General features: G+C 45.3%; 3 protein-coding genes across 11 annotated transcripts in view; 1 reads left to right on the top strand and 2 right to left on the bottom strand.

Moving 5' to 3' along the window:
* Ranbp21 (exportin-5-like protein Ranbp21) overlaps nt 1–21031 on the bottom strand; it is a 61075-nt gene that overhangs the window by 39771 nt on the left and 273 nt on the right. Inside the window, exons 1-7 of one of the 2 annotated variants that reach the window (XM_089558131.1) lie at nt 7875–8531; nt 6457–6578; nt 6315–6387; nt 4996–5133; nt 3493–3675; nt 2836–2871; nt 3–188 (exon numbers count right to left, since the gene is read on the bottom strand). In XM_089558131.1, the coding sequence (XP_089414257.1) occupies nt 3–188; nt 2836–2871; nt 3493–3675; nt 4996–5133; nt 6315–6387; nt 6457–6578; nt 7875–7973 (837 nt within the window). In that variant the 5' untranslated portion in view covers nt 7974–8531. Of the gene's footprint in view, nt 1–2; nt 189–2835; nt 2872–3492; nt 3676–4995; nt 5134–6314; nt 6388–6456; nt 6579–7874; nt 8532–21031 lie in introns of those variants that run through there. The other variant, XM_089558132.1, reaches the window with a different exon arrangement.
* Nucleotides 8742–20492, top strand: LOC149332530 (GDP-D-glucose phosphorylase 1). Of its 6 annotated transcripts, none has more exons than XM_089558137.1 (12): nt 8742–9022; nt 9222–9302; nt 14021–14239; nt 14759–14866; nt 15570–15614; nt 15696–15782; nt 17470–17528; nt 18016–18118; nt 18197–18297; nt 19167–19318; nt 19390–19455; nt 20239–20492. In XM_089558137.1, the coding sequence occupies exons 3-12, from the start codon at nt 14039–14041 to the stop codon at nt 20388–20390; spliced, it is 1074 nt and encodes a 357-aa protein (XP_089414263.1). In that variant the 5' UTR covers nt 8742–9022; nt 9222–9302; nt 14021–14038; the 3' UTR covers nt 20391–20492. The 6 variants fall into 6 exon arrangements, 5 of the variants coding, with proteins under 5 accessions (XP_089414263.1, XP_089414262.1, XP_089414261.1 ...); XR_016285237.1 differs by lacking the exons at nt 8742–9022; nt 9222–9302 and adding exons at nt 12998–13228; nt 19715–19800 and having other exon boundaries at nt 20239–20373; XM_089558136.1 differs by lacking the exons at nt 8742–9022; nt 9222–9302 and adding an exon at nt 12513–12802.
* LOC149332531 (uncharacterized) lies at nt 9426–13941 on the bottom strand. 3 transcript variants are annotated; one of them, XM_089558147.1, is made up of 2 exons: nt 13375–13941; nt 9426–11866 (listed from the first exon to the last, which is right to left on the bottom strand). In XM_089558147.1, exons 1-2 carry the CDS (start codon nt 13411–13413, stop codon nt 11543–11545), a joined length of 363 nt encoding a protein of 120 aa, XP_089414273.1. In that variant the 5' UTR covers nt 13414–13941; the 3' UTR covers nt 9426–11542. The 3 variants fall into 3 exon arrangements, with proteins under 3 accessions (XP_089414273.1, XP_089414271.1, XP_089414272.1); XM_089558145.1 differs by lacking the exon at nt 13375–13941 and adding an exon at nt 12830–13349; XM_089558146.1 differs by lacking the exon at nt 13375–13941 and adding an exon at nt 12431–12795.

The raw sequence follows: 21031 nt of genomic DNA on the forward strand, positions 1-21031 counted from the left end.
ACCTTGCGGCTGAGCACTTGCTGGAGGCACTCGGCAGCCTGGATGCGGAGGTTCACGTCCGAAAGCAGGAAGCAAAAGATGCGTGGCAGCAATCCGTCCGAGCCCATCACTTCAGCCAGGGGGATCCACTCCACAAAGCCCGCCATGGTGAGCAGGGTGGTCTCTGTCAGCTGCCGGTGAAGCGCCAACTGCCAAGGCAAGGGCCCCAGAATGGAGCGATCGATTGGAGCTGATCCTGACGGCTTTCACATACTTGGTCACACATTTTTAGTTTTACTCGAAGACACGCAAAATTTTTAAGACAGCGCCAACACCCAAGTTCCAGCTTCTATTTTTTTTTCTTTAGCTTGGAATGAGCGCTCTAAATTGCAATGCTGTAACAAAGCTAAAAAGTGATGGCCTGAATCAGGCCACCACTCAGGAAGAAGTGGGCTTGGGCGGGGCATGTAATGCAAAGGCAAGATAACCGCTGGTCCTCAAGGGTAACAGAGTGGACTCCAAGAGAAGGCAAGCGTAGCAGGGGACAGCAGAAAGTTAGGTGGGGAAATGAGATTAAGAAATTTGCAGGAATACGGTGGCCGCAACTGGCGAAGGACGCGGTTAATTGGAGAGACATGGGAGAAGCTTTGCCCTGCAGTGGGTGTAGTCAGGCTGATGATGATTATGATGATGACGAATCGAGTGGCCAGGCAACTATACACATGGAACATTGGCATACCTCTCCCTATTTCCTATACTTTCCCCTTTCACCCCAGAATGCTTGGCTTCATTTAGATTAGGCAAATCGGCAGTGGGCCCTAACAGAGCATGTGCTCCTTTTGACCACGCCTTAGTTCTGGCCTTCAATAATGTTGTCTACCATCTCATCCTCCTCTAGGCAGCAAACAAGTGATGCTAGAGTCATATATCCAGGGACTGTAATACCAAGCTAGTGCTTTCACTGTCATCACCTTCACTACATGTTTCCTAAATGGAACAGCATGAATGAGGACATGCCACATGACCACTACGACCAGGTACGCTTCCCACCAAAGTCTCACGTAGCACAGAGGTCAAGTGTGCAGCAGTCTCACGTTATTTCCTTCCGAAGACGGCGAAGAGCCTGTAGATGTTGCACCTTTCGTATAAACGCGAATTTACTCTAACTAGCCTAGCTTTCTCTTTCAAAATGCTATAGAAGTTTCTAAGTTAGATCCATTGACAAGAACAATGCCTTCCTCACACATCCGCACATGGCTCGACAAAAGCAGCACTTTTGAGGCTAGAATCCAACATGGAGACATGCTGTTTCTGACAGAACATGCCAGCAGCATTGTGGCGACGTCAGTGTCCTTCATCCTTTCTCACAGCAATGCATCCATTCTGTGTCACAGCAAAAATGAAGGCACCACTCAATGCGGCAGCTCAAGAGCCCAGCACCGAGTGAGCAGTACATGGGGCGAGGCCAAAGTTGCCTCAAGAACTTCCGTAGAAAAGAGGAAAACTTCAATCAGACTGGTTCGCGTCTCAAGTTACCGGGCTACTTAATAGGAGCCCGCCATAGCCCTAACTCAACACTGCATCCCCATGAAAACATCAAAAAGTGGAACCTCGATTATACGTCCCCCGGTCATGCGACGACCCGCATTTTACGACGAATTTGTGCGGTCCCGGCAAAACCCCCATAGAGACAATGCATTAAAAACCTCGGTTATACGACGCAAATTTTAGAAGGACCCCGCTTCGTACGACGGCTGGCTCGTACCGTCCGTCAAAAAAGGCCGTCAGCAAACGCAGGCCGGGATGTACCGTATTTTCGCGATTCTAAGCACCCCCCCTATTTTCGGAAAAAAATTTCTGAAAAAAAAAAAAAAAACTGCATGCGAATCTAAGCACCCCCGTTTTTGCGCGGAAGAGAGCGTTGCCGAGGCCGCCAAGTGCGCTTGCTCTCTTTTTCGTCGAGCCTGTGCAGTCGGAGTCCCAAGGAGGCGCGGCCTGCGTGTTGTTGCGACTGAGAGAAGGATGAAAAGGAAAGCGCACGGGCCCGCCTACTGGCGTGAGCCAAGCCACCACCGCTGCCGAGGAGAGTTAAAAGATCAGAGGAAAGATAAAGAGAAAAGATAAGACGCGCGTCCCAGCAACAGATGCGTCCACAGGAGCCGACGCTGATGAAAACAGATAAGCGGGCGAGGCCGCGCTCGCCCAAGCGAGGACAGCGGCGTCCACGGCGCTTTTTGTAATGGAAGTAATGGGTGCTTGTGCCCCACGATAAAACTTCCAAAGTGGACAACGATGCAGAGGTTTGCGCTCCCATTCCTAGTTACGCGGACGTGTTGCAGAGCGTCGACAACATCCGGCGCTTTGCTTGCGCGCGCGACGATGTTGGCGACCTACTGCCCGACGTGGCAGCCCTTGAAAGAAAGTTGATGCGCCGAGGTTGGGCAAAGGTGCAAAAAAAAAAAAATTACCGATTTTTTTTAAACGGTAATAAAGATTTTTTTACAAATCTGTTTCAAACAAATGCTGGGTTTTGTCTTTTTTAATCTGATTGGCGTACTTGCCGCGGGCTTGAAGCCGGTCAAAAGTTTTCGGCGCAAGGCCGAGCGCCATTGGCCGCATTCTTTGATTTTCGATTATACGACACCCGGATTATACGACGGTTTCGCGCGGTCCCCTGAACGTCGTATAATCGAGGTTCCACTGTATGTTCCTCCATCACTCATTAAGCACACTAAAGGAGAAATGACATTTCCAGCTGTGTTCACATCCTCTTCCATAACCCATTTCCAAATGGTTAAAATTTGCCTCAGCTAAGAACTAGTGAATATGCATGGCCATGGAGAAACAGGTACTCACCTCCTGGTTGTTTTCTGCAGCTTTATGGTTGTCCCTCTGCAAAAATTCACACAGAAAAGGAAGAACACCATTTACTGGAAAATACTTCCTGAATGCACAGTGATGTAGTGTGATGTGTGTAAGATTAAAAAAAAAAAGAGGAGGACAACCAGCAGGATAAGCCATTGCTATTTAGAAGTTGCTGGCTATTTCCCTTGCAGTAAATCATTAAGTAGTGAGATGGCATGAGTAAGCACACTGTCATGATTTAGCGAGCAGGCCTAAAGGCAGGTATAAGTCTAGTCATTGCAAGAGCTGGTAGTTTCGTCACTGATGAAAGGGGACAAATGGCATCTGAAAATTAAAACACTGCAATCTAAAATTTGTGCTTGCTCACGCTATTCTTTGGAATTCGTACATCCTAAAAAAAAAAAAATCGGGTAATTAATTCTTCTTTGCAAACACGTATCTCACCAGGTCATCCCATTAATTTCACACACATAGCTCAGCTGCACAACATTCTAATCTGCATCTGAACTTCGGTCTAACCCAAGGCTCAGAAACTGCCTCGTTAGCGCCGTGCATCTATTGGGGGGTTGAACAACTTAAGCTTGTTACTAGTCTTTGAAAAGCGTCTCATGAGACATTTCGGGACAAATTCAGTCCCTCGTCACTCACCAGGTCTCGGTACCGGGTGTAATGAGTGTCAAGTGTGCGCACAAGGAACCCGCAGATGGCCGGGAGATTGGCCACGAGTGCCTGGTAGAGGTCTCGCCTGCGCTGCCCCTGGACCGTTTGCAGGTCGACCACGTCCTCCGCTAGCCGAAGGAACGTCAGCAGCACCAACTCCTTCTGAGTCTCCTGTGTGAGTCGAGGGCAGATTAGCAGGATGATCACACATCTCACATTTGGCTTACTTCAACAGGACTTGTTTTGGGCCAGATGGCATCTATCAAATGAAAACACAATACAAAATTTGAAAGGTGAAATAGAATAGTGTATTCTGTAATGAGATACAACAAAGTGTAATACTAATAACACAAAATTAGCACCTTTTAGCCACACTGGGTGAAACGTGTACACAGATGAAGGGAGGTAGCAATGGACACCGAGTGGGGAAGCAGCTATCAGAGAGAAACCAAGCAACAAGTCTTAAAGAACCCCAGGCGGTCGAAATGTCCGGAGCCCTTCACTACGGCGTCCCTCATAGCCTGAGTCGCTTTGGGATGTTAAACCCCATAAACCAACCAATCTTTAATTGTGTTTCCTCTAAATTAGTGCAATGCCGCCCTTGTTTCATTTGTTAGCATACATCTAAAAGACTGCTGCTGCCATGTTCTATCATTTCAACTCACAACGAATGAAGGAGGCTGAAGTAAAAGCCTCAAATGGTGGCCTGGGCTCTTTCCCGCTTAACACTGACAGCAAAAAAGGACTACAGTGGCCAAGAACACATAACATGCGTCTGTACTTGAAAAAATAAAAATTACCGAACGTAGCCCCGCACTATTCCTGTGGCATGGCTTCAAAAGTGATTGCACCTTCATTATAAATTTGTCTCCAACTTTTTGCACAATTAGGCCAGTTTAAGTCTTGAAACATTTTTAGCGAAAAATGAAAAAAGATGAAAGAGGGAAACATGCAAGACACACACTACCATACCTTGGTTGTCATTCATTTTGTATTGCAAACATATCCCAGCTGCTGTTGTACGGCTTTCTTCCCACAACGCATTTTATTCTTCTTTAAAAATAATAAAACCTGCTTGACATTGTTGTTTTTGGCTGTTCTTGATGGTAATCTTGGAGTGGATCGCTATGACTTCCGGATTTTTCACCTAGCGTGTACTTATCTACTTGTGTGTCTCCTCTGCAATATATCACGTTGCTATATTTCAATGCCCTTTCTTGTATCTTTTTTTTTCGTACTGACTGGAGTGCTCGCATTCTTGTTTTCTTGTGACTCTGCTGATGCTTTTTCTTTATTCTTATGTATGCTTTATGCAATGTACCAGCATTTGTTCAGAGCTGAATCTGTTATCCCCCCCCCCACTGTAATGCCTTACAAAGGTGTTGTGGGTAATAAACAAATAAAATAAACAAAAATAAATAAACTAGCCCTCTTGCATGCACTTCTAGACGGGTTTCTTGGGTAGATTATGAGCCAACTGCGAGCACTTACACCCAGTATAGCCAGGCTGTTGAGCTCGTCCATGAGAAGTGGCCACTGTTGCGGCCACTCGCGTTTGATCATTTCCACGAGCAACTTTGCAAGGGCATCCTTGATGTGTGCCTGCTCAGCAAGTAGGTGCTCCGTACCCTGCAAAACATGCAGATTACATATGAGCAAAGCTGTCCATCAGTACCTCCGCCACCGGGGTGGCTCAGTGGTTATGATGCTCAGCTACGGACCAGAAAGACACGCGTTCAGTGCCAACCATGGCGGTCACATTTTGATGGAAGCGAAATGCTAGAGGCCATTGTGTGCTGTATGATGTCAGAGCACATTAAAGAATCCCAGGTGGTCGAAATTAATCGGAGCCCTCCGCTACAACATGCTTCATAGCTCGAGTCACTTAGGGACGTTAAACCTCACAAACCCATAAACCCACTAGTACCTCCATTTCCTATTGAAATCACAATAAATTTTTGCAATAAATTTTTGGTCTTGCTGCACTATTACACAGGTCACTCACATCAGCACTGCTTTGTCACATACAGAATATTACTTTAAAGCTCTTCAGCAGCTACCAACTTTGTTAAAACATGACGTGACATGAAATATTCCACTGTTTACTTAAACACAGCTGACCTGGCTGTTATCAGCACCTTGTTAACACCTTGTTATTTTTTTGGCAAGTCAATTCTGCACAGTTAATTAATAGTGTGATTCAATACAATGTATTGCTGCTGTACTACAGACACAATAAACTTTTGAAGAAAGCTCTGAGGTTCAGAAGTTTCCAGAGTAACTGGTTTGGTTTGGTTTATGGGGTTTAACGTCCCAAAGCGACTCAGGCTATGAGAGACGCCGTAGTGAAGGGCTCTGGAAATTTCGACCACCTGGGGTTCTTTAACGTGCACTGACACCGCACAGTACACAGGCCTCGAATTTCTCCTCCAAAGAAATTCAACCGCTGCAGCCGGGATCGAACCCGCGTCTTTTGGGTCAGCAGCCGAGCACCATAACCACTGAGCCACCGCGGCGGCCCCAGAGTAACTGTTCCAAGAGTAACCACATACCTATTACCACATCAAGCACTGAAGGTTGGTTAATTATAACTCAATACAGTGAAGCACCTGGCATATGAATCACCAAGCAGAACACAATCCACTTGATTCAAAACTCCAAAGTACTTGTAATTAATAATAAGAAACAAAAAGCTCAAAAACAATAAAGCAACTGTTTCGAGTGAGTGATCAATGCTTAAGAAGGCAAGACTGCATTTAAATTCAATATTCCAGGTCAGCAGACAGAAGACTAAATACATACAAACACACCTCTGCCATCATCTTCATGACGTTCTCTTTGATGAACTGCTTGTCAGCAATGGTAATCACGTTCCAGCGAAGCCTGCGCAACAAGAACAGTGTAACCGTCGCGCTGCAACTGGGAAGTGCTCATCATCTAAACAGGGCTCACTTGATACAATGCTCCACGAGCTGCAGGCCGATGTGGCGCACCACCGCATGGTTTCCCTTGGCAGCAAGAGCAAAGCCACACTTGGCACAAAGCGGCGAGTTTTCCTTGAAATTTTCATAGGCCTGGGCAGATGGTGTAGAGACGGAAAGGTGTGAATGAATGCACAGGTGTTCTTCTGAAAGAATACTTGCTCTCAGTACACTTTGACGCAGCCCAAACTTTGGGGTGTGTAGTCCAGTAAGGCATCATAGGCGGAAAGTTGAGAGAAAGCTTCTGGCGAAAATCTTTCCCAGCCCAAATGGTTTATGGAACAATTTCCAGCTAGTTCCAGTTGGAACCAGCTAGGTTCCAGTTGGTTCCAACTGGAACCAACTGGAAATTGTTCCATAAACCAGTTGAGCTGGGAAAGATTTTCATTGCCATCACTAGTTGACGGACGACATAGAGCAGCAAAGAATTTCAAGTGAGTGACACCTACTATGATCATGAGAACATAGAAGGCTGTGGACATAGTTCTCTACGCATAAAGAACACACAGTAAAATTCTGTCCTGAATGTATGATGCCTGAATGCAATGCACTCGGATGAGTGCTTCATTTCCCGTCATCACCAGCTAGCTGGAAGTACAAGGCAGATACCGACAGCATATTCATGTAAGAAAATGGATCTACTCTGCAGCCAGCTGCCGTTGTTCTCGGCTGAATCCCACGTACCCACATTAATGGATTGGCCACAGTTTGGTGGAGTTCCAAAGAAAGAGATGGAATGCATATTTAGAAATGTGAAATGATCACAGAAGAATTTGGGAAGAGGAATTAATAATGTGTGTAAAATTTTGAAAGAGGATGGAAATATTTTAGTGAAATAGTTTCGAACGAATAATGATGGTGTATTTAAAGGGAAACTTCCTCTGGCAATAACATTGCTGGGTAGACCTGCCAGCATGATCGAAAGCTAACACCAAATTTAGGAGGTGATTCGGTTGAAGACTCGCGTAATCAAATACAGAGCTTCTTGTTTATTATCTGGATAGGCAGCAAAAAGTTAAACCAAAGTTGTAAACAACATCGACCACCACAGGGATCGTACGATTCGAAGTGCCGCGAATGCAGTTCACGCTTCAAAGGCTGTACTGGTTAATTTTTTTCGCTCGTTAAACCTTCGAATCTTCAGAAGAGAGTACGAAAAGCAAAAAAAAAAAAATTGAAATAAACTGCACATAATAACCACAACTCATTCGATTAGTCCACTGCGTTCTCGAGCGCACTGTTCAAAAAAAGCGATAAAAGATTACACGCCTCTAACCGACAAATGCCCCTACTCGACTCGAATTCTACCTAGCTGTTACTGTAAGAAAATAACTGCACACTAGCTCAATTTATTAGCAGAGATAGAAAAAGACGACGAGTGAAACTAACGTTGTAAGCCTCCGCTCTTCGCTCGGGCGACGTCGTGAATGACACAGCGGCTTCTACCCATGCGATGATGTTCTTGCAAGCGTCTTCAACTTCGGCCATCGCAAAACAAAACTGCAATCGGCCGCTATTGCGCTTACTCGGCTGAAAACATCACAGTTACGACGAAAACGCTAAACCGGCTGAACTCCGCTCTGTTTTTCTTTACTTTGTGTACTCAAAAGAGACGCCATTAACAATGTTGCCCGAAAGTGATAAGAACGACGTCGATTCTGACGGCGCTGTTGGTGTTGAAAGAAACTCCAGAAAGAAAACTTTTCTGAAGCAGCTATCGGTGTAAACCACAGAGATAAGTCTATGGATCAGTGGCGTAAACAGTTAAAACAGCCGCAAAGCCTGTCAATCGTTTTGATTGAAACAGACATGCAGGTCTCCAAGAACCAGAAACCGTGAACTATAGTTATGACACCCCATTTGTGATGAACGTTCGCTTATTACGAACAAAAAGCACATTGTAATAGCACAGAGTCTCGATGCTCAAAATAAAAACGCCCACAAGACTCCGTCACAGCGAACAGTTTTGCTGCTACGGCCGCTGCGTTCTGCTGGGTGACGAAGAGGGGTTAACCACTGTGGTTAAGTTAAAGCTTAAAGGTCTGTGATGATACAGTGCTCTAGAATAGAATATTCTAGAGCACTGTACCTGTGATCAGTAAAGTTTGCTGGTCACTTGCAAAGCTAAATAACTTGGAGGAAGGAAAATTTTCCTTCCTCCATGCTAAATAACAAAAATCACCAGTCGAAATATTTCAAGTGGCAGGAAACGGTAAATCGACGTCGTTGGTGCGTCAAAATAGTTCTCATCGCTAAAGCGACGTCGACCCACGTCGTCCGCTCCGTATGATTGTAGGTGTTGCTGCCGGTTGCGACAGTTCGTCATTTAACTGGGTGTAGTTTTGGCGCTGCGTGCTATGCCGCCTAAAGTTGGTCACCTATGATGGGCGCGACAAAGCAGCCAGAATCTGACGACGACTGCTTGGCGTGCCGCCTTGTAGGCACTGGAGGACTTCTCGGAGCCTCGGCTTACGTGTGGTACCACAGTCGCCACTTGAAGGGATTCGGGAAGTTCGCTGCCTTCACCCTTTGCGGAGGCAAGTTTCGCAACTTCTGGCTTAATCTAGCTTGACATGTGAATGGAACTGATGAGATAAAATCGCGGTATTCGGGTTCAGAGCGACGCGGTTGATTCGATTAGCACGATATCAATGCATGCGCGCGTCGTTGTCAAATTGCGATAAAAAAAAAAAAAAGAACAGTCGCAGGAAACTAACAGGAATCGTTTGCCAACAGGGCTCTCCTACCTTGGGTGTGCAAGATTTGCGTCTCTTCCACCGTTCCTGCCAAAGTGAAGGCGTCTCCCTCTACGCCAAGGTAGTGAACACCATGTGTTAAACTGCTCAGTTAAAATGTGCACGCAGTCTCTAATGTATATATATACGTTATAAAAATAATCTCAGTGTGTTGTGAATCGGTGAAAAAAATATGCACGTCAAATACCACAGCCAAGTTTAATAACGACATGTCATCAATACAGATGCATATAAGTTCTCATTGAACATACAAAACAACTTGAGATATTCGTACTATTGCGGTTGTCATACTTGACATATGTACGCTGTGCACAGCATCACCTCTGTATCAATAAAAGGGCATTTCATTTGTTACGTTACTAGCATTCCCATCGTATAAATGTACGGCATCAGTACAGCACACAGACTACCAAAGCAGATCACAGACACACGTTGACAGTCTTGCACTGAGAACGCGCAAAGACTTCCGCTCTGACAACAGACGAAGTTGGCCACAGAAAGTTGAATAGTTCAATCACAAAATGAACAATGCCTTGCATTGGCATGAAGTGCCTTACAGCACAAAACCGAAACAAACTTGTTGAGCACACAAACAAGTAAAGGAGCTGTTTATACTGCCAGCTTCAGCAACTCAGATGTTATCGCATTGTCTACTCTGCACCCAATGTTCTTAGAAAGTGTCTGCACTAGGTACTGGAAAGAGATTCGTGAATTGTAAGAGGCCATAGAAAGACATCAGTGTGCAACTTGCAGCTGCAACAGTGAAGAGTACGGGTTCTGCACAACACAACAGCTAACAGGACTTGCACTAGATGCCAGCAAAACACTGCCTACATGAAGGAATACGCATCATCTGTCCAAGGAATGGAGGACACTTATGTAGCTTAACACAGCATTCGCTAACGTATCGTATAGGGGGTGTTCATGTGACATCACAGGCACCATTTTGTTGTTCTGTACGTAGGTTCAGCAATGCAGGAGAGATCAGGCGGTGATAAACCCCTTTAGACGCACCAGCGGCCTTTTGCAGTGGTCTACAGACAACAAAATAGCAGCCGCTGCAACGTCAGTGAATACTCCCTATAGTTTACATGGGTCCAATGAAAATAGCTGCACCATGTGGATGAAAATTGTTACCATGAAGCTGTAAAGTGATGTAAAAAAAAACTCGTGGCACTGCTTTTTACAGTGTAGACTACGAACCCATATCACATCTTTTGAGATATATTTTATGAGCACATAGTACCTATCTGCCAGCATTGCCACTGACAAGGAATGTATATATACTCTACCTGCAGCTTTTTAGAAAGAAGTTTCTCAAAAAGTGCCTAAATACTGAAACATTTGTGCTAAAATTTGTTGTAGAGCCTCCACAACTGTTATCTTGTAATATAACAGTGGATTAATATTCTCACATATAGTTACAACATTAACACAAGAAAAACAATCTACTTTAGTACATATCTGCTATATCCTATTTACTATTTCTAGTGAACGGTCGATAAGTCGCACTTTGTTCATGTTTCATTGTTTTACAACCCACGTTGCTTTCGAGGGCACTCAAAATATAACACTGGTCTAGCTATCACTAGTAAAGTCTGTAAAGAAATCAGCAGACTAAACAGGGTCTATATTTTTTTCCCCCATTTGTTTCAATATGCAGCAGCTAAACCAAAATAGTGGCAAAATACAAAAGCGCGTACTGTTTCTTCTTATCTTTATGTACTTGGTAGAGTTCGCCTATCAGCACCCTTCAAGACCGTACATTTGGGTATTGACTATGGGTATGACCGTATTGACTATGGGTGAAGAAAAACTTTCTGCAACTCAATACTGATGAGTGTCTTTGGCAAGCTAATGAACAAGGAAACAAAGCACAAACCGCCTTCCTACTCATAAGCATACTAAAGATGGAGTGTGCGAGATTGGCGGGCCGTAACAATGTCACAGCAGCTATCTAAAATAAGCCTATATAGAAATTCTGAAAAAGATCTGCTATATACACGAAACAATGTGACTAAATGAAATAGAACTCAACCTCTTTAGCTCCGGTCATTGGTTGCCTTAAGAATAATCACTGCGCAAGCGTCTTGCACAAAAACTTTGGTACGAACTAAACGGCAGCAACTCGGGTTAACTGCATGCCTGAAGACTTTGTTGCTAAAATATGAAAATTCACTGCACTACCATTGACAGAAGCAGCAACACTCCTCAGTATATGATTTCACTCATCACTTTGCACACCCAGCGTCTCATCAACAAGAGTTGACACAGGATGCACACTTGTAAAGACACTGTCCATTAGAGCTTGAACACATTGAGGCAGACACCGAACACAACAGCCCAGATGAGGAAAGCGCCAAGAATCACACCAAAGATCACAGTCTTCTCCACAGACCACGACTCCATTTGCACCTTCAGGGCATCCTTGTTGGCTGCTAAGCACTCGTGACACTTCGGTCCATTGGCAACGCAGTTGCAGGGCTTTGGGTCCCATACAATGCTGTCATCATCTCTCGCGATACCCCTGGCCAGTTCAATGTCTCCGGCCCCCTTGTGGTCCCCGCCTGCTCTTGCATCTGGAGACGGTTCCAATGTGCTCGCAGAGTTGTCCGCCACTTCCATCTGCATCAGCCAATTTTCACGTTACCAGAGGAACAGAGTTTGGAGGCCGGAAGTTCTGGTGGCATTTTATTTGGCGTCTACAACCAGGCACAAACGGCAGTTCATGTCTGTGTGGATTATGTCTCATAAACGGACAGTTTTTCTTGGCTCCAACCCAGTGCGGCTGTTCTTTTTTCCCAGCAGAGCAGTGTACGGAAGTATTCGTGGCATGCGTCAGTAAAAGCGGAGTGCGACTCCTTAGAAGATTAGATAAAGCCTCACTGTAAACTGCATAAAGTTCGAAGGGCGCTTCTGGCACGACATATTTAGGAGCCATCAAAAGTTCAAGGCGGATTCGCTGCCTGACCACTTCATCAAAAACTTGCGCTACTACAGACATTTCAAAGCGGCAAGTAAGTGAGATTTGAACCACTTCCCAAGTTCATTCACTAATTACTGCTGATCTATGCCTGCAAACAATGCTAGCGCTGACCTACTGCACTGAGACGATTAGTAAGGGACGCCCTGCTTGCAAAGTGGCATATGAGAGTTGTTTCTCGTCAAAGTATGTGCGCTGTGACTCACCGACCCGTAGGTTGTTGTCGGGCCGCTTTTCGCTCCATTGCTACTTCCGGACTTTTTTTCGCAGCACCTGCTAGTCTCGTCCATAGCTACAGCTCCGCCCGCGTCAACCACAACCACTGCCTACTCGCATGTGGCCTCGGAGCCGCGGCGAGCGGTTTATCGGGGTGGGAAACAGGATGGAGAGTGAGCTAGCTCGTATCAGCTGCATACGTCGCGCCGTACTCGAGTTTTCGCGGCTAGCAGACCGCGCGGTCTGGACTTGTCCGTGAGCTCGCGCAACTGCAACGTGAGCAGAGTAGGTGAGCTCAGCAAATGCAAGCTGTTTCGAAGCGCGGCTCCCACTGCCTCTCCCATTACACCGCTGTCGCACAGGTGAGCCGCGGTCCTCGTTGTTGTTACCTTTGTCATGTCCACACCTGTTTTTCCTACAGAGAGTCGAAACCACGTGCGGCGCGAGAGAACAGAAGGATGTCCTGTTGTTACTGCAGACAGGTTGTCAGTGGAACGTAGGACGCGGATAAAAAACCGGAAGGGATTTATTCGTACGCCGCGAACCGCATTGTTTCTGTTCCAGTCACATGATCGCGAGTGCAAGGCTCTCGCAGGAGCACGCCGTAAAACGTCGAAAACGCGGCGTTTTATGCGCAGTTGAGCTTCCGGCCGATACGGGAACTCGTAGTTACATTTCCTCTGTCGTTCCTCTTGCATTTTTTATGCGACAGAATGTTCAGACCGCACTCTCGTGATTCATTGCAGAGCTTGGCATTAGAAACACCGTTATTGTATGCGGTTCGCGCGGTACGAATGGACCTTTAACCATGCCACTTTCGCACTTTCGTGATTCATTACAGAAGCTTGGCATTAGACACGCACTGTCTTGCTTTCGGATATGCGTACGCGTTAACAGCTGCATATTGTAGCATGCACGAAGCATATATACTTACGTAAATGGTCGTGCTCCTGCCAAACATCTTCTTCAGCATCTTCTTCGTTTCTCCGGCAGCGCAGCACGTTGGAAAATGCCGGCGTGGAGGGACCGCCGTTAAAACCCAGACGCCGCAGGCGACTGTTTCATTGACCTAAAGTGAGCTGCGGCGTGGTGTCAAGCGCCGCAAATAAGTTGGCTGGTCCGGAAGGAAAGGGCTCAAAGTGGCCGGCGGCGGCACACAAACAAATCGATGCGTTTCATCGCGCCGCTAGCCAATCGCCGTGGCGCAGGGCCAATTCAACGAAAGCAAGGTCGCCAAACCGACGAGATTGCCAGCGCCGGCAAACCCACAGCGGTTCTCGGAAAGCGAAACGTGGCTGATACCCCCGGCTTTGCAGATTTCGACCGTAATTTCGGAAGAAAGCGAGTAGCACCGGCCGGCAACACTTGCGGCGTCTTTGACTAGTCTGACGACGCGTGTTAGAAACAGCTGCGGAGCCGAGAGAGGTCGTCACGAGTAATTAGGGTCACCTGGTATAATTAGGCTCCCGTTTTAATCCTCAGCTAGATAACTCGATCATTCAGTCAGGTGCGATGGCGATAGCAGCGAGGTATTTATGACAGCAGTTCTTTTTTATTTTTTTGCACTTCCATTCATTTAGAAACGGCTGTGTGGAAGCATGAAGCTCAAAGTGCTGGAGTACGGCGAAGGAGACTTCGTCTACGACGTGGCGCCGGGTCGCGGAGAACGCCAGTCATCGCGGTTCGACCAACTGCTGCAGACGAAATGGAGCGAGGCGATGACAAACGGCCACTTCTGGTACAAGCTGGACAAGCTCGAAACGCGAATACTGCCCGGGAAATACAACTTCGTAGCGCAGGTAAATTAGCGAGGTCACGGCATTTACGGCTTTCGTGCGCAAATGAGCCGATTTCTTAAATCGCAGCAGTCAGAATTTCATCATTTATCATTACCATGCCCTCATAGCGAGTTTAAATTGCAGTATTGTTTTGTGGGCTTTGTTTCGGAACATAATGCTGCTTTCAGATTGCACTTATCTCTGCACGCAGTCTGTGTGGTCTCAGCAGTCATAGTTTGTTTGTCCTGGTTACAGTGTATTACTGAAAAACATTCTTGTGAATGCCCCAGCTTACACATCACTGCAACTAGCTCTACAACTCGCTGTTTCGAAAGCTGTGCATATAGGTATATGTCAGCCTAGCATTTCCCATTAGGCACTGAAACTCCAGTGGACGTCCCACAGATGTCCTAAACGTCCACAGGACGTCCAAGAGAGTTTCAGGGCGCATTGGGTTATGTAGCTAATAATCTGCAGAAAGGCCAGGAGATCACCGATGCTTTGGCTGTACTTTCAAAACTGCTCAACACTCCTTGACAGCTCAACCCGAAGAGAGCCCAGGAGAGGAGGAAGCCTCAGCATGTTACCTCTGTCTGCATGCCATTTGATGGCAGCCTCTTCAACTTCACAAGGCTTAAGGAGGCAGAGGTAATGTACAACACCCAGCCTCTCCGCCACTTGCACCCACACAAGAACCTGTGTCCAGAAAATTTGAGCATTGTGCTGTGGAACAAAGCGAAATCTTCACACAGCTGCTTCTGTTGAGTTATGATGCTCATGCATTCGCCACTTGTGTCTACATGCAGCTGTGTTCAAGTGAGCACAAGTATTGTAGAGCACTGGTCGAGCATTCCAGATATGCCTACTCACGGCTATACACAAGGAATACATTCTTTTAAGAAAGAAAACTGCACAAAAAATGCATGAATGAGACATTGAACATGGGACAGGTGCTGACTTGCGACTGATTTATTTGGGAAGAAACACATTTATATCCTCAAACACATGCCAAAAACTCATTATTTATGCAATACTCAGGAGCAAGCCCACTTTCTTTTGGGTGCAAGACAATAGACGTCTCGCTTACGCAGTAATTTCCGTTTCCTTATGAAGAAAGCACGGGCAAGTTCTCATGCCGGCTGGTCGTGACTTTTGCTCAAAATTTTTGTGTCGGCAATGACTGGCATGGCTTGTTGTGGGCGGCCCTGGAGCATGTGCTACAGTACAGCGATAAATTGGACCTTGCTTTGTTTGGATGAGAAACAGACAGAGCAGTGAGTGTTTTCTTTGCACAGTTTTTTAAAAAATGGACGACCAACTCTTCACATTTCATTTCTTTTCCTTTTCTCAGAAGTTGTTCTGTCTCAAGAACTCCAACAAAGACAATGGAAAAGAGGTGAGCAGCTGCACGGGTGTTTCAAACATAAGTCGGCTACATACGCATTGTTTCTTGTTATCAATAGGGTTCATCTTGCAGGCAGGACACTGGGTTGTGATCAATGTCAGTCCACTAGAGTACTGCAATTCACTGCTGGTTCCAAGCCTAGAAAAATGCCTACCACAGGTGAGTCGTTATGCATGCTTAGACTAAATTATCCCCATGTTCGCTGCACAGACTACTTCTGGCAGGGCCTTGGTGATTGTAGTCTTCATTGCCTTGCCACTGAGCTGGAGTATGTAGCTGCTATGTGATGCAGTTGCAGAGTTGAGCTCTGATTGTCGCCTCAGCTGGAGCATTTTGTCTGCTACTGGTGATTGTAGTCTTAACTACCTTACCACTGAGCTGGAGTATGTAGCTACTATGTGATGCAGTTGCAGAGTTGAGTTCCGATTGTCGCCTCAACTGGAGCATTTTGTCTGCTACTGGTGATTGTAGTCTTAACTACCTTACCACCGAGCCCGAGTATGTAGCTGCTGTGTGCTGCAGTTGCAGAGTCTATCTCGCATTGTCACCTCTGCTGGAGTGTTTTGTCTCCTACTGGTGATTGTAGCCTTCACTACCTTACCACTGAGCTATTGTTGCCTCAGCCGGAGTGTTTTGCCAGCCAATGCCTGTGAAATGTGTATTGTAGCATGTCTGGGGAAAAATTTAATGCAAAAGAAAAACACTCACCCACACAATTCCTTTAGCTAGACTGTCCAATTTTACGAGAAATGCATTCATAACCGTGAATGAAAGACGTCACTCTTTAAAGGAATGGTACCTTTGATGTATAAGCTCCAGACGATTGTTGTCATTTTGTGTTTACTAAAAACTACAACCACAGGCACACTCTATAGCAGTGACGGCCTAGTGAAGTGTATGGTGGTGAGGTATAATGCATAGAGTTTCTTACTATTACCTAGAGGGAAAGCTGGCGGCGCTGCACTTCAACCACCATGGACGCCCAAAGCATCATGGGGCGGTGAGCTGCTTGATGTGGCACAGTCGTAGTTTTTCGGGAACACAGAGTGGCACTACTAAGAAGTTTCATTCCGAAAACGCTGTTCGTGTGTGCGCAGATGACTTTTGTGCGAACGCAGTGTGCAAAAGTCATAGTAGTGAAAACGCTTAGACACACGACGCCAATAAAAGGTTTTACTCTTCCGAAATGCCATTAAAAAACTTCTTAAAGTATCTAAGCAACAACATTTTTTTTTTAAAACATATTTACTTTTAAAAATGCGCTTGTTAATTACGAAATATTAGTTTTTATAGTGTTCATTACTTGGCCAATAGGAGAGCAAGTCGTCTCTTATTTTGGGCAAACTTTGCACTTAAATGCTTTTCTGCTCGTTTGTAGCAATCACTAGACAAGATATTGAATGTTAGGACGTTTGTAGTTATTGAACAGCTTTATTTTCTATTATTTTTTGGCCAAAAGTTGCAGTTCCGCAACAAGTAGCTCACCGCCCCATGATGCTTTGAGCGCCCATGGTGGCTGAAGTGGTCTCGAGGGGTCGCCATGCAAACTCCCATAGAGGGGTCGCCAGCTTTCCCACTAGGTAATAGTAAGAAACTCTATGGTATAATGGGATGCGCTCATGCAGTGAACAGAACCATACGAGTGTGGTCAAAAAGACAACTGATTAAACAAGTGCTCATGGAAACTTTGATGTTAACCATGTTCCTTTACTTGTTCTTGCTTTTAAACACTCATGTATGGCCTGCAGGTGTTCCACATGTGTTTTACCCGCATGCATTTTGGTCTGTGTACAAAGCATTGCCAATAGCCTTGATCTGCCTTTTACCAATCTTCGTATTTTTCTAGGTGCTCACAGCAGAGTCTCTCAGCCTGGCTATTGAAACCGTTTTGCTGAGCGGCAGCATGTGAGTGATCACAATCTGTATGTCTTGATTACACTTATGGAAAGCCAGTATTTTGAGATTTCTTTACCTGGCTAAATAAGCTAACAGCTTCGGCAATCCCCGTAACAATGACCGTTAAGATCAATGCTTGCAAGGCTGCTCCCAAGTGAGTGGAAATGTGAATGGACAGTAAAATCAGAGAGGATCGGTGACACCAAGAAATACCGCTCTTGTTGTAAGCCATTGAAAGGAATAGTTGTCAGTCTAGAGATAGTTATAAAGGTTCTTTCCAGGTGCAGGTGGGGTGGGGGGCTGTGAGAGAGCTAGCTTAGCTGTACTAGTAGGTAGTGGATAACTGGAAGGTTAGCACTGTAAGCTTATCCTTTTTGATGTAGAATGTGTGCACAGAGAACCCAGTTATGTATCTCATCATGTATCCCAGTTTTCATAGTCTTGTGCCAGAATAATTCCTTACTTATCTGATTGGTGCTTGCTTGCTTGCTTTCAGAAATTTTCGGCTGGGTTTCAATAGCCTTGGCGGCTTTGCCTCGGTGAATCACCACCACTTCCATATTTACTACCTCGAGCAGAGGCTGTACATCGAGACAGCTGTGAGTGGCCCCTTGTGTGTGTGTGTTTTTTGCTCTCGGCAGCATTTGAAGCTTTGTTCTGGTCACATATCTGTGCAGAGAGTCAGTCACCTGTGGAGCGAATGCTACGAGATTATTGACTATCCAGCCAAGGGGTTTGCATTCCAAGTGACAAAAGCCAACAAGCAGGCTGTTGTACGGTATGATAAACTTATCTGCTCCATTTTGTGGCTGACCACCATCAATGGTGTGTAATGTGTTACTGCCAAAGGAGTAGGGACACCATAGTTTTGTATTTTTTTTTTGTTTTGCTTTGAAATTGTATGAGAGACATTGGTATGCATGGATCACGACATGGAACTCGCCTGTTCCCGCTGAATAATTTGTAATTGAATCTTTATCTCAAGTTGTTTGGTTTCAGTCGGCAAACAGTGGCTGTGACATTGCAGATGAATTGAGACAACAGTGAGGTCACCGGAGGCACATAATGGCTGCTTTGTCATTTTAATTCACTCCAACCGTTTTGTCAGCCTGCCTGAAGAGGTGGATTGACAGTAAATGAGCAGAAAGCTACCTCAGCATTGTCTCAACTTGCCTTTGACATCATAGCCACTGTTCGGTGAAGAGGTGGATTGACAGTAAATGAGCAGAAAGCTACCTCAGCGTTGTCTCAACTTGCCTTTGACATCATAGCCACTGTTCGGCTGTTGAAACCAATACCGCACGAGAAAATATTGAATTATAAATTATTTATCAGGTATAGGCAAATTCAGTGCGGCGATCCATGTTTACTGATGTCTTGTGCATCACGGCAAAGAAAAAAACCCACCCAAAATTTTGTGTTCCTACCCCTTTGAATGGTTTGGTTTTACCATGCAGCATAACTTGCTGGACACCTAACTGAAATTTAAATTTTAACGTGAATTTTACTTTGGTTTTAAATCTGATTCAAGTGCTGAGGTTAGCCTGTTTATGTGTACCCTGTGATCAGATATTTACAGGCAATAACAATGCTAAAGCATCAGTGCCATTAGAGAAGCATTTAATTTCATGCCTTTGTATGTTGCAGGGATATGATGGTGCTTGTCAGCATGCTGTTAAAAAGCTCCACGGCTCACAACCTCTTCATAACGAGGGGGACAGGCTTTCAGATAGATAGTTCAGACTGCACGGAGGAACCAGTCGTTCGTGTGTACCTGTGGGCACGGCAGTCAAGCTATGGTGAGTTTATTCACTCACTTTTCACATTCAAGTACATACGTTGTATCTCCTATGCCGCGTCTCCTTTTCAGGTGCAAAAGACGAGTCTGCATTGAATGTCGCTCTCTGCGAGTTGGCAGGGCATCTGCCCTTGAAAAGTAAGTTGGCCTGTATTTTCTGGCAAATGTAGTGCGGACTGTGCAGGAAGAGCCACTCGAAGGAGGCTGAAGTAGTGCGAGGGCGAATCGTAAAGTAACCGAAGAGGAAATTGTAATAGTAAGTCTTCTTAACCACATGACTAATGGAGCTCTGTAAGGAACATACACGCTGGGAAAGCATGATAATCATTCCTTAATGTCGCACAATTTACAGGTTCAATCATAATTAAATTTTTGTTCTCTAACATCCCATGTGCAGCGTTCTACACTGGGTACAGTGGAGCCCACTTATAACGAACCTGACGGTTGCGAGAACCCACTGGTTCGTTGTTTTCAAAGTCCTTAGTAAGTGGACTTCCCATATTACAGCCAAAAATACAAAGATGAAAGAAGCAGAACTTGTTTCTTTACGAAATCCCTTATGCACGTCTGCATGCTATCAAGGCTCCTTGCCTAGACCTTGCTGCTGATGAGCTACTTGAGAGGCACAAAATTACTAATCGCCGTTGAAGCATTCATGACAACTAGTCATAGGTAGGCCTCTTTGTATGTGATCCTCAACAAGTTGAGAGGATGCAGTGAAGTTAGTGTAGAGGGTAGCACCATCCACGTTTGGAATAACTGAGTCCTAGCTGCAGCCATTATAAGCGGGCTCGAGTGTATCCACTTTCAACAGAAGTAAGGGAGTACTTCGAGTAAATCATGACCAGCACGCCTTAAAACTTTTTAACATCTCTGCAACTATGTGTGTGCTTTTTTTTTTGTTTCCACTTTGACACATAGATGAGGAGGGGTACCAGGCAGCAACCGAAGACTTTGTTGCAGAAGAGCTGCGCAAGCTTTGTGACAAGCCATTCGCTGAAGTGCGCTCCAAAATTCTGGCGCTGAACCCGAGTGTCGGCAGCAGCTTATGTGCCGATTTGTCTGTTAGCTGACATAACCACAGTATAGTGCATTATTAGCGTCTCATAGAGATTTCCTCTTCACAAAGACACTGCAGCTTTCATTGTTGTTATTAAAGATGTTTGTGAGAACACTGCACGGTCTGTTCATTGATAAAATGAGGCACATTGTGTGCTGCATTTCAGTTAAATGCGTGTGTCTTCTGCGACGAAAGTTAGAATACAGGCAGATCAATGCAGTTTAATGCTGCTGCACTTCAGATTTTATTTGCCACACTCAAATAATCTGCAGAGTAGTGCTTGGTTATTTGTATTTTTGGATCCGCTGCACACTTAGTAATGCTGACCATAGAACAAGACGTACCCTTCACTTGGTATTTTCTGTCCTTGCAAAATTTAATCAAGGGAACACAGCGGCCATTGCATTTTACAGTTTGATTACAAAGGACAGTTATTCTAATATTACAGATATTACATATATTAGATATCACAAAGCAGTAAGGACAGTACTCGAACAAGAATACTACAGCTGAAAAAGGCACCATTTCCCACAAGGTCAAACATTTCACTTGGACGAAGACTGTGGTGATTTGACATGTTTTTATCCATGTATAATAGTGAATAATTCACTCCCACTTTGTCCCTTGCCTTGGGTAAGTGTACCCATCATTTGA

Source organism: Amblyomma mixtum, chromosome 8 (genome assembly GCF_055824585.1).
Source record: "Amblyomma mixtum isolate Tamu chromosome 8, ASM5582458v1, whole genome shotgun sequence".
NCBI classification, from domain to species: Eukaryota; Metazoa; Arthropoda; class Arachnida; order Ixodida; family Ixodidae; genus Amblyomma; species Amblyomma mixtum.

Bases quoted from the DNA above. Each gene is read 5' to 3' on its own strand.
- LOC149332530 (XM_089558135.1), top strand. From the start codon at position 13,154: ATGTTCAGACCGCACTCTCGTGATTCATTGCAGAGCTTGGCATTAGAA. The intron at 14,240-14,758 runs GTAAATTAGCGA...ACTCCTTGACAG, and splicing joins AATACAACTTCGTAGCGCAG to CTCAACCCGAAGAGAGCCCA. The intron at 18,119-18,196 runs GTGAGTGGCCCC...ATATCTGTGCAG, and splicing joins GGCTGTACATCGAGACAGCT to AGAGTCAGTCACCTGTGGAG.
- LOC149332531 (XM_089558145.1), bottom strand. From the start codon at position 13,138: ATGCAAGAGGAACGACAGAGGAAATGTAACTACGAGTTCCCGTATCGG. The intron at 11,867-12,829 runs GTAACAACAACG...TGGCTGATGCAG, and splicing joins CAGGTGTGGACATGACAAAG to ATGGAAGTGGCGGACAACTC.